General features: G+C 36.7%; 1 protein-coding gene across 1 annotated transcript in view; it reads left to right on the plus strand.

Moving 5' to 3' along the window:
* Positions 1-1144: 1144 nt before the first annotated feature.
* ube2d4 (ubiquitin-conjugating enzyme E2D 4 (putative)) overlaps positions 1145-16929 on the plus strand; it is a 51820-nt gene continuing 36035 nt past the window's right edge. The window contains exon 1 of the mRNA XM_039768545.1: positions 1145-1380. Within this exon, the coding sequence (XP_039624479.1) occupies positions 1357-1380 (24 nt within the window). The 5' untranslated portion in view covers positions 1145-1356. The remainder of the gene's footprint in view (positions 1381-16929) is intronic.

The following is a 16929-nucleotide window of genomic DNA, read 5'->3' on the forward strand; positions in this document are numbered from 1 at the left end:
TGGATTAGGTTCCCACACAGCCACCTCTGCTCGAGACTAAATAGGTTTAATTCTCAGACTTTGTCAGAGTAGGAAATGTCCTTAAGTCCTGGGATGCACTTGGCTGCTCTCCTCTGCACAGCTTCAGGTGCTACTGTGTCTTTTATGTAGTGTGGTGACCAGACAGGCACACAATACTCCAGATGTGGTCTCACTAGTTCGTTATATAGTATGAGCATAACCTAACTCTATTTATATTCATCAGTTTTTGTTATATAACCTAAAGTTTTATTTGCCTGTTTAATCGCTTCTGCATATTGTTTTGATGATGAAGGTTTTGTGTAAACATAAACCCCTAAATCCTTTACAGAGGTTTCTTCATGTATGACAGTGTCTCCCATCTTGTATTTATAACTGACGTTCCCTTTGCCCATGTGTAGCATAATGCACTTTTCTACATTAAACTGCATTTTCCAAGTGTTCGCCAAGAATGGAAGCTTGTCCAAGTCCTCTTTAATTCTTTTCACTGCCTCCTCTATGTCTGCCATTCCTCCAATTTTAGTGTCATCTACGAGTTTGACAAGTTTACTTACTATACAATAATCTATGTCATTAATATAAATCAGAAAAAGTAGAGGTCCCAGGACAGACCCCAAGGGACTCCAATGATTGTCTCACTCCATGTGGAGCATTCTCCTCTTATTTGTACTCTTGCCTCCTGTAGGCTAACCAACTAGAAGTCCAGTTTTTTTTTTTTTTCGATTACTTTTGATGCCTGCAGCTTCTACTTTGAGAAATAATCTTCAATGTGAGAATGTATCAAATGCTTTGTGAAGGTCTAAGTAAACTATATCATATGCTTTGTTTTTGTCAATTATTCCAGTTGCCTATTCAGATTTGACAGGATCTTCTTGTCATACACCCATGCTGGCTCTGGCTGATATTTAGTATATTATTTTCATATAGGTACTGTATTTCATTATACTTAAACCTATCCACATGAACCTATGTTTTATATTTTCCTTTTTTTTTTAAAGACTATCTTAAGTAACAGCACCAACTAAACAGACATGGTTGGTAAACTACTACAGCACAGCACTGAACTCGAACTCCCAGCATAATTTGCGAAGAGTTTAAAATCTCGCGAGAATGCTGCGGCGCACTGGAGCAGGGTCGTCGGGATCCCGTCAGCAGCAGCGAAAAAAAGGTCCGGAGTTGAAGCAGTAGAGTTTAATCCGGCCAAACGTGCAATTGGTGGGGCAGCAAAAAATAATAAAAAATAAAAAAAGAAGTACGCACCCGCACAACTCCTATTCCTGTATATAGATTTTTTTTACTATTCTTATTTATTTTAAATTAATATAGAATTTTCGAGTCATGGCGCTGAAAAGAATCCAAAAGGTGAGTGGGTTTCTTTTTTATTGTTTCGCCGTTTTACTGGATTTCGTAAGCTTTATTATTTGGAAATGCCTTTGTGCTAGAGTCCCTCGCCCGTTCGGCTGTTTTGGCACTTTTTAATACGTTAAATAGTCTTCGACTACATCTTTAATCGTTTTATGTTTTTCAGTGTAATTTGACAGATTGGGGGGTATCTAAACCATGCTAAATATTATCCCTGTGCGACTGTAAAGCAGTGCGCAGGCGCGCGAGTGACAGCTGGGACCGGGTTGCCAAATCTTGAACCCCAATGTCAGTGTTTCCCTTATAAGGTTGCGGGCGGAGGGGGCGGCGAGGGGTATTTTTAACGAAATTGCCGGAGTGAACGAGCACACACACGGCCTAGACAGCGTCCTCTGCCCAGGCAGGGTGAGTGACAGATGAAAAGGGTGAGAAGGTGTGCAGATAAGCTTCTCTGGCCATTTATTCATGAAGACACGTGTAAGACCAGGTTTTTCCAGAACCATTGACACGCTGTATATTGGAGTCCAAATATAGTAATTCCTCATGGAGTTAGGGTGCTGTGGTTTCTCCAGCTCAGAACGGAGAGCCCTAAACAGCCGTCGTATCGAAGTTTACAAGATATTAATATAATCGCCGACGGAACAGCAGATTTTACAGTTTGTCGGTTAAATCAGGTTTCAAGAAGTTTGAGTTCCTGGTTAGAACAGATCCATAAATAAGGACTCTTGCAGAAGGAACAAGAGTCATTCTAAATTCTTCTGCAACTCTGCCTGTGAATCAAAAGTGTAAAAACAGTGCTTTCCTTATGCAATACAGATTTTCCTGCCCCTCACCTCTCATGCAGCTTTAAAAAGCACACACAGGACTTCTCAACATTTTTCTCCTGAGTTGGGAAAGGGAAATAATTATATCTAAATCTGCAGAATTCAGAGTTTGCATTCTTCTGTTTTAATTTAGTAAGATCAATACTTGGTTCAGTGTGCAGTTTGTCAGGCTGATGTCTACAGTTATACTTAACAGTTTGGACTCAGGCCAAAAAAATTTGAAGTAAAAGCAGTTTTCTTGGACTTGATAGATGCCTTTAGTTAAAGAGGCTCACTGAATACACTGGTGGAAAGAGAGTAGGTTGCTGAAATTTTCAAGTGGCATTTACGGTACATGTATCTTTCTGCGGTTTATGCCTCATATTGTATCTGTGAAGGATTATTCTTGCCAAAATTAAATGCAATCCAACATGTTAACTACATTACACATTTTTATCGTCTTACTATTAAAAACATATGAACCGAATGATCAATTGCTCTTCACTGTGGAATGCAATTTTTGTGACAGCTTAAATGCGATACGAAAGTGTTATTGCATTTTAATTCATGCACAGAGATCGCTTGTCATAACTCAGACCAAAGTAAACATATTGCATTTCGATTCAGGACCAAAGGCTAATCATGCCAAAACTGAATGTAAGAGATGGACCTGATGCTGAATGGCAAACTGCACAGGCAGGCCAAATAAGTGAAACAAAGAAAGGTCTTGTGGTACTGACTCAATAAGTGCATTAATAGACAAAAATGACTACTATATTTGTTTTACTGTTGTTACATTTGTAAATGCTAGGGTCATGACTCGCATAAACCTGCCTCTGCGCACATTTTCTTATGCAATATTTAAATAAGTTGTGCCCAAGGGCTCTCAGAAGATAGGTTGTTGTTGTCGTTGCCTAACTTATTACGATAACTACTGACACCAGATATACTTCCTAAAATAAGAAATATTATGTGACTAATACAGACATTATTATATATTATATAACATAAGATGAAACATAGGCCCAAATCTCATTGAACTGTGAGAAAGAACAGAAATGAAACAAGAGAAATATAGTGCACAGTGTTGAGAGTGGAAAGTAATTTGTTTATTTGTTCACATTTTGCATATTGTTGTGATGGGGTAGATTTCCTGCTCCCAACACAGGGGTAACACATATATTGTCAGGTTTAGTTTCTGCAAAGATAACTGATGATTGATACCTCATGGTTTTGTATGTATGTCTCATGTTTAGTCAAATTTTTCTTTATCCCATGTGTAGGTCTATCTAAACAGCATTTTTTCAGCGAGAAATGAAAGATTCAAAACTGACAGCTGATTCATATCATTCAAGCTAATTATGGCATCCACTGTTTTCTATGAAGCTACCTTTTCCAGGCACATAGTAGGTAGGCCCTGACCCGGACTGGGACAACACTCAGTATCAAGGCACATAGATGTGTACTCTAACTTTGAGACTTGTCAGGCTCATTTATAGTCAGCAGTTAATTTCACATACTGTATTTTTAGAGTGTATGGTAAAACTGGTGCAAAGCTACACTTATAAAGAGAACGTGCAAATTCCACACAAAGCAGTGACTCAAACCTTTGAAGCTGTCTTCCTGCACTTGGCTATTCCTCATATTTTACTTTACATTGCCATACTGCTGAACAATTTTTAGCGATTTTTTGTTTGCACACGCCAATAATACTTGCTAGATGTCAGTTTTCATTGCGCTTTGAATGATTTATCACAAAAGAATATCTTTTAAGTTGCAGTACAGAGGCTTTGTTTACATAACTCATCTTATTGTGTTATCAATCAGCCAGTTTTTATTGTTTATATTTAAAATTTTTTTTTTTATATATATAAAAGAATAGAATTGTAAAATCTGTTTTGTAGTGACACAGCTAGGAGAAAAAAATGAACTAGTCATCTCAATCATAAAGACATCATTTTAAAAATATGCCTTAAATTTAGTGAAATTTACATCTCTTACTAGAAATCTATGGGTAATGTTGTCATTATTGCTCAGACTTGTAAGATGCAGTTTTTATTTCAGAAAGTTATCTGTGTAATTTAAATATTACAAAGATTATTAATTTGGCCCAATCCCTGCCTTTTATCTATTCAGTTTTTCGGTGTAGTTCTTATTCTATTTATTATCATTTCCTACTACCATGTGAATTTACCGAAGAGTAAAATCTAATGTGAACTTTATTATAGAGTAGAGTAAAATGGATGTCTGATGTAATCCTAATGTTAATGGTATATATGTAGAATTCTTTAATAGGGTGTTTTGTAGAAGTAACAGATTTCTTTTCCCAGGTATTTACAAAGATAGATAGATACTTTATTAATCCCAAGGGGTAATTCACATACTTCAGCAGCAGCATACTGATAAAGAACAATATTATATTATAAAGAGTGATAACAATGAAGGTATAACAGACAGTACTGCTTCCATTTCAGTCTGGAAGTTTATTTCCTGTAGTATGTCAACATTAATTCTACATTTTTTAGATGTTGAGTTTTTATTTCAGTAGAGTGAAATATTATATATCCTTGATAAACATACTGTGTAATAGTTCTAATTTTTTCTATTGTCAATCCATCCTACCAGTCCTGGTATAAGCAGCTGTAGTGGTCCACATGTAAGATATAATATATATATTCTTGTTTTCAAACCTTTCCCTTTTTTTTTTTTTTGAAAATTTTCGATGTTAGGGTTTATATTTGTTGTTGTTTAAGTATTATAACATGTACAGTATAATGTAGCTTTCTTTATCATAAAATTTTCCTAAAATACACTTTTAAGTAAAAGTGATCAGTCTTTAATGAAGAAATGAAATAAAAGAAAGTAGCAGATGATTCAGTTCATCCATCTTATTTAGGTAACTAATATTTTGGCTGTTTTGTAATGTGAGTGTCTGAACTCGAGGTGCTTGACTAAGTAGTTTGTTCCAGATTCCCAGTGCCCATTGGTTTCTGTTTTCCTGTCTTTGGTTCACTTAGCTGGAAAATTTCTTCAATATTCACTATACATCATTGAACCCTGATTTTGCATATGCAAAGTCTAATTTTATTAGCTACACTTTTTTTAAATGCACAGTGTGAGGAATGTACTGGCAGACATACATACACACTGTCTACAATAAATACAGGGCGAGTCAAAATTATGTTAACACAAATGGTACTGCTGTGTATATATATATATATATATATATATATATATATATATATATATATATATATATATATATATATATATATATATATATATATATATATATATATATATATATATATATATATATATATATATATATATATATATATTTATATATATATATATATATATATATATATATATATATATATATATATTATATATATAAATTTTTGTGGTCAATTTATGTACTACATATGGTACATGTGTTAAACATGATGGCGAACAGGTTGAGACATTCCTGTAAATCATTTTGCACATTTGAAGTATGTTTTGTGAATAAATTTATTCCACCATTCAAATGTTAACATAATTTTGACTCACTCTGTAATCTGGGAATATAAAACAATTGCCATCCATTTTATGTGAATATTAGCTCACTACTTATTAAAAGAATTAGAACCTTTCCAGAATGGACCCCTGACACAGTGGCTCTAAAGTTACTGTGTAAAAGATGTCCTCATATACTGAGAATAGTTTGGTGGAAATGGAATTTAATATACATACTGTGTGTATGTAGGTACCAACAGCATATACTGTGTGAAGGGTGATGACTTTCTGTACCCACTATACTGTATGTAAATAAATGCATGTCTGGTATATTCAAACATGTTTTTGTCAGTAGGAGTGACTGTTGACCTGGGGTAACGAGCAGAGCATCTTACGCATGTTCTGAACTCTAGGTGGCTATGTACCTTTGGTATTCTATGTTCAGAGTAAGCTCCATACCAAGATGTTATGCAGCTAGTAAGAATGGACTCCGCTGTGCACTTTCAGAGGTTGATGAGTGTAGTTGGGCACAGTAGCATTACCCTCAGACATTTAAGACTGTTAAGTTGTTGGTAAACCTTCATAGCAATAGTCAAAATTGGAATCTGCTGATCCTCTCCAGAGCATTTTCCCTAATGCAGAATGAAGTTGGGCCTGTTTTGTGTGTATGTTTATGTATGTTAAAGTCCATGACAACCAGTTGCTTGGTTTTGCTTTTGTTAATGTAGAGAACACTGTCGTAACACCACAGTGTCAGAAGTCATATCTCTTTTCTGTAAGCCCTCTCATCCATTGTTACTGATCAGGATTACAGTGGATGTAAGAGAAATGGAATATACTGTAAGTGATTTCCATTCAGAAACCTGTTACTGTCACTTTTATTTCATTCCCTTTATTAGCCATTAATTAGTCATGTTTGTTTTTGCATTTAACCCTAGCTTACATATGGGTGGCTTAGTGAGAGAATACAAACATAATATTCACAATCAGCTTTGCATTCCCCAATCTTGGTAACAAGTTTATCCTGGATCCTGTTATGGTGTAATGCTAATGGTGTATGCAGTAAAGGTGACAGTTAAATTTTTGCAAGTTCAGCACTCAACAAAGCTAATATTTCACAGCACTTTGTAAAAATAGTAAGAGCAAACATAGGTAGTACAGAAAGTAGTAAACCCTTGTCTTGCTTAACGCTAAGTTAGTGTATACAGTAGTGTTGGATTAATACTACAATTTTGATGTTTGTAAAAGACCATCTTTTGGACCTCAGTTTTAGTACTAAACAGTTCTGAAGCAAATTAAGGATAACTGCAGTCCCCCACCCTTAACAAAACTTCAACCTTCCTGGTGCAATGCATTAATGTGTACCTCCCTGTGGGCCTTCACTTCCTTCTTGATCGCATAAAGTGTGCATCAATTTAATTTGTGTCAACACATGTGATTTCCTGAAGTCTTCAGCACTTTTTAAGCACGTTTTTCAACAGCTACTCCATCGAGTGTCGGGGGAAGAGGCTTGAGTGAAGAGCTGACATTAACTTCAAGTACAGAAAATCCCAAAAAGCTGGTGCTGTATTATTTACAATTTTTGGCTTTTACAGTATTTTTCTAGCACTGGTATATTGTATAACCCCAGTACACACTGCAGCTAAAAGTGACTCGATTTCCATTTTTTGGTAATGTTCGATTTTACTATTTTACATCTGATATGAGTGTGTGTACAGATGATAATCCTGATTTTGCCCAACATGCACTAAATTAATGAAAATATATTTGTCAGACAGATGTGATCTAATCAATCACCATGAACAGGAAAAGCATGCATGCTGCTGCACTACTGAACATTGTTTTCAGTGCAAGATTTCTGGGAATTCATAATGGATAAATACAAAATAAAAAACTGTAGCTGTTGCTTTGGGAACACTGCTGTATCTGTACTCTTAAAATTGTGGGAACAGAAGAGGAAATGTGAAGGAATTTCATACAAAACAGTGGTTTGACAATTTCAGAATATTAATGGAGACATTTGATTACTTATATTATGTCAACATCTGTCTGTGTGAAAAAATATGTACATGAGATGTCCCGTTTTTTTCAGTAACCACTTAACGAATGAGTTATATTAGCTGGAGACAGTCCGCCCAAATGCTTGTTAGGTCTTCTGTCATTGCACACTAAGTTGATGCAATAATCCATCTAGACTGATCATATTAGAGATGTGATTACTCGCATAATAACCATTTCTTTGGAAGAGTATACATTTCCAGACCATTCTGATCCCCAAGTTCAAATGCAGGTCACATTCAAGTCACAAATATTTTCATCAGATTAGTTCCATATACTAAAGTGGTCTATAACTGATCTGAAAAGTTCTGATTCCATGTGCTCCTTTGTGGTTCACACTTCCTTTAAAAAAACTCAATCTGTGTCACATGATTTAAAGCAATCAAAATTAAGCTGCACTGTTAACATGGCCTCATTGACACGAAAATACATTAAGATTGAAAAGCATAGCAAAGTGAATATTCTTGCTCTGAATGATGACACTCAAATCATTTAACAATGTTTAACAAATCAATTTGCAAGTAAAACAGGCAAAATAACAAAAGCCAGAAAGAAAAAGTACATTAAAATGATGGGAGCTGGCTTTCCTAAAATTACTGAAATAGCTGACAACCTTGTCATTTTGAAGGCTTACTTTTATAAGGGTGATTAATGGCACCTAAGCCTCGTCCCTGTCGCTTGATAGCAGCTATCTTGTGCCTTTAGAAGAATGTAAAATCACCTGGCAAACAGTGCAATGAGTAAAAATAAGTAAATGTCAGAAAACACAAAAGAGCTGGGCAGTAAACTTCCTGACACTTCTGATGCATATGTGGTTGAACTGCTTACTTATTAAAATTGCTACCTCCAGTAAAGCCTAGTGTTCTCTACATAGATATGTTTCAGCTTTTCAGTTTATAAATTGTAATTCAGATTATGAGCACCTCACGTAATTTAAAAACCTATCCATCCATCTTTTAATTGTCCGAACCTGCTAACTACAGTGGATGAGCTTGCAGAACTAGGGCCTATCTCAGTAGCTTTAGGCACAAGGCTGGACACTAGTACACCAAAGATTATTTACAGCAGAACCTTAATTTATGTGAATTCAAGTGACTCCCATACTCACAATTTCTCACACTCACTGCAGGAAGAAAATGAGACTTGAATAATAGGAAAATTTAGGTGTGTTGTCAAAACTGTGTGCATTTCAGGATGTCTCACAATGACATTATTATAATTTTAAGATGTCCCAAATGACTCGGATTAAAAGATGTTTCAAAATAGTCAGGAAGTTCTTTTTAAAAAGAACATTTTATAGGAAGTAATTTTGAGATATCTATATCTTAAAATGAATAGGACATGTTAGAATACCTCAATGTGTAGGTTGACATAAACAAAAAAGTATTTTGAGATATGCCACATTGCTGAAATTTACAATTTTGATAGAATACATTATAAAGTATTGGTATTCAGCACAATTTTTAATATCATGGATGGGGGTGGGATGAAGGGATGCACACACATTTGAAGATCAAGATTTTATTTTTATACTGTAAAAGAGGAGTTCAGGGACCTCTAGAAATGCGCTAATTCGCAGGGTTTAGCTAACAGAAAGCTGAGCGCAGGAGTCATTGACAGATGACTGGTGATATGAGACTGTTGAGTTCCGGTATTTTATATTTATTTAATGTAAAAGTACAACTGAAACAATAATCAAACAAGAATGCTGTAGATAAATCAACATGGCGGAAAGAAAAGTCTGTCGTGAACAGGCAACCACCTCCTCTTTTAAAACTTTTTTTTCCATTAATGGAAACAAGCCTCTGATACTGTTGTGCATTCACAAGTAATGTTTGAAGGACCAAGTATAGAAAGTGTATTAGTACATTTCTTTAATTGCTGTGTCCTTTATGTTTTCATATAGAAATATTGGAAGTCATGAAACAAATTCTTCTTTTTGCTATTTTACTATGCTTACATCATATTTGTATATTTCTTTGTTGATAAAATCTCTTTAGAGAATTTAATTTATTGCTAATTTAACACCGGATGCGCACAAATCTAGTTGAAGATAAAGCCAAGCGCTTTTTAAATGTTGCCGTTTTTCGACACCAATTTAAAAGGTATAGTGTCAACTTTAAAAGAATCAGCACTCTTGTAAAAGGAAAGTATCATGTAATACACGTGGAAACTAAGAATGCCGACTCCAGGAGCAAACTGCGGAAACTGATGTGTGTGCACTTCACTGAAGGAGCATGTGTTACATTAAAACTAGAAATGACGTGCAAGCTAGACCAGCATAAAGAGAAGTAACAGTTGCGCCTTAACGTGTCTGTGCTAAATTAAAAGAGGTACTGACTTCCACAGGAGACCTTCATTTGAAGGCTAAATTCACTGCGAAATTTGTGATGCAACACAGTGACTGAAAAAAATGTTGGGCTATGAGCAGGAAAATATAGAATCCTGTCAAAATATAAGAATTAATACTGTATGTATCACCATCAATAGAGTTGATATTTTTCACATTACTTTCCATTCTGTCCTTGCTAGCAATGAGTTTTGTAAATAGGAGACTCTGTTTAAATTGTGGCTGTATTTGATTTACAACAGATACTGCATCTACCTCTGTAGCAGCCTGATGTGTAAAGCCAGAGTCATCTGCTAAATAACATTACTGCATATGGGTACCTGTATTTTGTTTTTAAAGCTATTAATATATGCTTAAATTTGAAGGTATTTGACCTACTATTCAGTACTGGTAAAACAAGTTGATCACACTACAATTGTGTGGAATTGTCTGGGGGCATTTCAATAAATATCCCTGTAATTCTGCTAGATTTTTTCTGTTTACTGTCATTCATGAAGTTTCTTGGAATATGTTTAGGAGTACTCTTATTAGTTTCTATTAGGTTGAAGTTTATAATTTTGACTGTTCATTAAGTAAGGCTTTCATTGTCAAAATGCATAATTTACACAGGCAAAGCAAATAAATCAAAACTTGGTCTGTAGAGCTTTTCACTTCATACTTGTATTATTTTTGCATTCATAAGTCCTGTCAGAGGTGAAATCTTCATGAATGTTTGTGTTATTTGATAATAACTGTACCTTATTTACTTTAAAATGAAATAACTCCCTTCATAATTGACTGGTTGAGAGCTGTGCATGAGCATTGAAAGGCAACACAGCACATGGGTTAGAACAGAAATAATAAAATACAAAGTAATGTAAAAGTATCACAGAATAAATGCAGTATAGTAGTATGTTCAGTATGCTAATCAAGTCAAGTTGGGGAGCATGCACTGGTACAGTGCGTTGCCGCACCCACTACACAAAAAAACAATGCGGGATCCTGGTTGGCAATCCCCCAGGCTGACACGTGGTCCAGTCCCACCCTCCAGAAATGACCTTCTATCTGCTGCAGCCAGGTGTTATGTGGGCGGCCCCTTGGCCTGGTCCAGCCACTCGGGTCCCCAACAATGAGGATCTTATGAGCCGGATCACCCTCTAGGAAACGCGCCACATGGCCGTAGTGCCGTAATTGGCGCTCCCTCACAATGCAGGTAATGTGCCTCAATCGGGACTCCATGAGCAACCGCTCATTCGACACAAAGTCAAACCAACGGTACCCAAGGATTTTCCGGAGAGAGACAGCACCAAAGGAGTCTAGTCTTCGTCTCAGGTCACTGGATAGCGTTCATGTTTTGCAACAATATAGCAAGACGGGAAGCACCAGGACTCGTCCTTTAGCATAGATATCGGGAGTGCCACACACCCCTTTCTAGCTACCTCATGACCCCTCATGCTCTCCCAATCCGTCTACTGACTGAGGAAGAGTCACCAGAGACATGAATTGTCACTGCCAAGCTAAGTAAACTTCTCAACAAGGTCAACACTCTCTCCACAAACAGACACACTGGTGATGGCTGTGCCCAAGAGGTCATTAAAGGCCTGGATCTTGGTTTTTATCCAGGACACTTGCAAGCCCAGACACTCAGATTGCTCACTCAGTCTCTCGAGCGCCTCCATTGACTCCACGAAGATCACAGCATCATCAGCAAAGTCAAGATCCGCGAACCTTTCTTCACCAACAGATGCCCCACAGCCGCTGGACCCCATGACCTTGCCCAATTCCCAGTCCATACAAGCATTGAACAGAGTAGGAGCAGAACACACCCCTGACAAACCACAGAATCAACAGCACTACATTTGCTACACTAAAATAATGTGTTAAATTTCATCAAGTGACTGCATTTCATTTAATTTGTCTTGTATTGCTAAACAGAGTACTTTAGTTTTTGCAAATCTGTGCTTTACACTAGTATTATAAATGACATCAGGTAACATTTAAGAGTTTAACTTTCCTTTTGTACATAAATAAAGAATAATATTTATTGACTATCAGTGTTAGGTTGCGTATAGCAATAAATGTAGTAATTTTCTTTTAAAGTTCATTATAATGAAAAAGCATTAGAGCACTACCTACACTATAAACTGATTTTATTACCATTTTTTGTCTTTGCTGCTATCTGTTTTGTCAGATTTGTGAGTGCTTGTATGAGGGAATATATGTTATGACTAAAAATCTTATTCACATGGTAACAAATTACTAATACTCTGATTTTACTTCATATCTGCTTCCTCTAACTTTGTCATTCTATTTTATATCCCGTCCTGCTTTGGTGGCGGTCTACTCAACAACCCTGTAATCCATGCAGTTCATTTTAGGTTCAGTAAAAACAGGATTAGCATGCAGCTTGAATGTTTTTAAATGCTGATTTGTCACTCTCTGTGTGTGTGCATCTGAGGCATTGTCAAATGTCAAAAGTGCTAGAGCTAGCATCGTCCTAGTTAAAGCATCAGACTGAATCAGTAATTCTAACAGTTTCCATTCCAGGTAATGAACATTTTAAATTAAGCACTGGCATATTTAATCTTTGACTTGTTAGTAATGAAGTAGTATGAGCAAGTGGCGTAAAGACTGGGCTTCAAACCACAAGGTTTCCAGTGCATTTCTGACGTCTGACTGACTCTGACCTTGAACAAGTCACCTAACCTATGTGTGCTCTGTCAGACCGTGCTGTGCTTCTTCAGCTTACTGTAGAAAAGGCACAACTGTATATAAATTAAAGGTTACTTTTTAGCATTTTTTTAATGTCCTGAGTTTTTGAAACTTGACATTGTACTATTTATGAATTGAAATATTTTGCAAATTTACAGCATCAGTCACAAAGATTTTACTTTCATCATTTTAATGTTTTATTAAAGAGAATTTTCAAGAAATATTTTTTTTAATGTTAAATATTGGTGACCTATTTTTCAGCCTTTCTTTTTGTCTCATTTAGAGGATCTACTAATCCATGTTAAGTCTAATTTTTAATATATTTTCCTGTAACCTGTACTCTTTTGTAATGGATTACAGAAATTCGTGATTCCTCTTCCCAGTGCTATTTATGGTTGCATACTTTATTGCTCCCCCTGATATGGTTTACTTGGAGATCATCATGTGAAAGCAGTATCTAATTCAGATGTGGAAATTCTAGAGAAAAAGAGAGAAATCATTTTTGTCCATGTACAGAATTTATTATTGGTTAAAGTGTAGTTAATTGAATTCTTTCTTCTAGTATGCATGTTCAACTGGAAGCACATTGATGTTCAACCTTTACTGCGAGAAAGGCTCCTGCCAAATGCAGTTTATTATTGTAGGCACAGAACTAGTTTGGCTGCCAGTGGATCAGAGCATCACTATTGGTTAGTCTTGATTTTGATATTCTGGTTTTCGAATAGTAGATCTTTCATCTTGACTTGGTTTTGCCCTGATAAAATAGTAGTAGCGGGCTTCTTTGTTTCTTCATAAAAGGAATAACATCTGTTAGCTTCCTTTAAGGCTAAGGGTGATGCCAAAAACAAAACAACACATAAAGAAGAGACAAGGTCAGAGATAGATGGAAGGGTCAGAATAGCAGAGAGAAGTCAAAAGTGCTGTTTAACTCAAAGTTCAATATGCAGAAATAAAAGCTAAAGTCAAAAGAGAGCAACCAAAAAGGTCCTTAGGCTATCTAGATTTGTTTTACCCTGATTAAAGTATAAAATACATTAGTTTTGTTTTATTTTACAGTGAATCCAAAACCCAAATAAAGTTCTTGACATGCTGCACTTTTAAATTTTCAAATTGGGAACGTGCAGTGATGTTAAATTAGAAGACAGATGTTTTGCAGCCCTACAAGACTAGAACAAAACAACAGTGCTCACAAGTAAAGTACAGTAAGTGTTAAGATAGTGCCATAGTAATGCTACTGTTGTAACAATAAAATCTATTGAGAAGTACATAAACATTTCAAGAAGCCAAAAAAAGTACAAACTGGACTCAAGAAATCCAGGGCTCAGGTGCTAGGAGGGAATATGGACTAAGCTAACATCATGAATCAATTTTCCAATGACCAGTCCTCCCACACCATCTCTACTACATTAACACTATTACCACATTGACTGGAAAGGCCTTACAGATCATCAGGATGCATTATCAATAACTAAAGACCAAGTAAGGGGACAACTCAGGAAGCTTTGCACAGGAAAGGCTGCAGAAGCAGGTGGAGTCTGGCTTCAAGTTCTTAAGGCCTGTGTTGACCAACCTTGTGGTGTTCTGTTACCTGTTCAGTCCCATCTTTAAAGGTCCACAAAGTACCACTGCTGTAGAAAACATCCTACATTGTTCCGGTTCCAAAGAAGGCAGGGGCCTCTTCACCTAATGACTATAGAGCAGCACCCCTTACTTGTCACATCATGAAGATGAAAGACTAGTCCTGGACTATACAAGTCTCTGTGTGGTAGACCACCTGGACCTACTGCAGTTTACCTATTGGACACAGGTTGGTGTGAAGGATGCAATTATCCATCTGCTCCACAAGAGACATTCTCACCTGGACAAAACTGACAGCACTGTAAGAAATATCTTTTTTGAATTCTCCAGTGCTTTCAGTGCCATCTAGCCATCCTTATTAAGTGGTAAGCTCAGAGATATGCTGGTGGATGAGCCTATGGTACCTTGGGTAATGGACTATCTGTCAGGCAGTCCAAAGTGTGCGAGACGCAAGGACTGTGTATCTGATAAAGATGTCAGCAGCACTGGAGCACCACAAGGAACAGTCCTGTCTCCTTTTCTCTTCACTTTGTACTCATTTAACTGTAAATATAACACTAGGTCTTGTCACATACAAAATTCTTAGATGATCCCACACCCAGGGGATGCATGGATAAGGGGGATGAGTCAGGTGGAGAACTTTTCTTCTTGGAGCAAAGAGAATTATCTGCATCTTAACATCAGCAAAACCAAGGAACTGGTTATAGACTTTCTCCGCACCAAAGAGCTTCTGCGTCCAGTCACTCACTATTCAGGAAGTGGATATAGAGTTGGTGAACTTCTACAAGTGCTTGGTTGCCCACATCAAGGACAAGTTGGACTGGTTTTGAAACCCAGAGGAGTTAAATAAGAAAGGGCAGAGCAGGGTCTTTTTACTTAGAAAACTATGTTTATTTAATGTGGGAAGCGACATCCATTACATGTTCTACAATTTTAAGGTGACCAGTGCGATTTTTCTACACTCTGGTGTGCTGGGCTGGTAGAGAAGCCCCCAGAAACAACAAGCTAATTAAAAGGGCAAACTCCGTTATATCAAACACTCTTGGACCCCTGGAGGTAGTAGAAAAGGGAGAGAATTAAAACAAAACTGACTGTCATTATGTATAATGCTGCACACCCTCACTCTGACACACTAATACTGAGGGCTTTCAGACGTCAAATTATTTGGAAGTGTGTCAAGAAACGCTACTGGGGCTCCTTTATACCAACAGCATAACACCTCACTGTGACTGTGTCCGAGGTTTGATCCCTGCAAGGGGAAGCAAGAGTGTGTACACCTGATGAGTCCAATTAGGATGAAACATGTGTCATGTACTCTTTTAGTAAGTCACAGGTAATCTATAATATATATGAGCTTCTGTAAAAAGCCATATTTACTCCTGGATTCAAATAATTTCTGTCAATGTAAAATGAGAACTGGGGATCTCATAACTACAGCATATATTGCTGTTATTTAATGACAGCTTATTTGTGTAAATCCACAGAAAAATCTTATCATAAGTATATGAATCATACTTACCGTAGATCCCGTTATATAAGCCGAGAATTTCATCCTAGATTTTTGGCTTGGAGTTTGGGGGTCGGTTTATACAACGAGTATCATTTCAGATTCAAGATTTCCAGCGCAATGCCGGTTTTGCCGATGAATACGGAAGTAAATAATGACGAAACCACAGAGCCATCTTTCAGATGAAGAAGTAACTTTGCATGCCGGTACTTTAAATTGAATAAAGAATTTATTCAAAAAAGTGTTTTAGTTGTTGATTTTATTAATAACATTTATAATAAATTATCGGGAAATTTAAAATTAAATTTTTTGTTTTGATTTACGATCAACATCTTGCGTTATGAAACGGATGCGGTCATGTGTATCTGCTTGCACGATTGTAAACAAACAACCGAGAGCGTTAGTAGCGTCAGTCGGAGCCCAGATACATGTGTTTGTGGATGTAATTTCCGTCATTGCAGTGATTTACCTATATATATAATTCATTAAGACCATGCAAGCAAGACACATAATTGCTAAGGAAGGAAGAGAAGGTAAAAGTAAGCGATTGCAATCGAAACGAAGATGGACATTGTGTGGAAATATCTCCTCCCTTACTGCAGCCCAAAGATGTCAAATTAAATGGTGAGTACAGTATGAAATTGTTTCTAGAATAGAATGCCTTTTATTGTCACTATACGCATCTACAACGAGATTAAAAGCAGCTCCTTCAGTGCAGGAAAAAGTTCTGTATAGGGCTTGTATAATTGTTTTTTAGCTTTAGCATAATGCCGGATCTGCGGCCCGCTTCTGCTTTCTTTCCCTCCTCCGTCTATGTTGTCTCCTAGACCCGACAACAATCCACGGAGAGCCCGCTGGTCTCGCTATGTTGTCTGGGATGTTGTGCGTGTGATGAAAAACACTCGAAACAGATGTCTGGCTCTGGACACCGATGTCTATAAGGTTCTGAATGGTGTAGCGGATGTTCGCACAAACAAGGGCAAAAAGAAAGTACAAAAACAACAAAAAAGTGCGCTGAAAAGGAGAGCCCTGAGCCGCTGCTACCATGCGTGCTGCCATGC

Source organism: Polypterus senegalus, chromosome 11, assembly GCF_016835505.1.
Source record: "Polypterus senegalus isolate Bchr_013 chromosome 11, ASM1683550v1, whole genome shotgun sequence".
In the NCBI taxonomy this organism is placed as follows: domain Eukaryota; kingdom Metazoa; phylum Chordata; class Cladistia; order Polypteriformes; family Polypteridae; genus Polypterus; species Polypterus senegalus.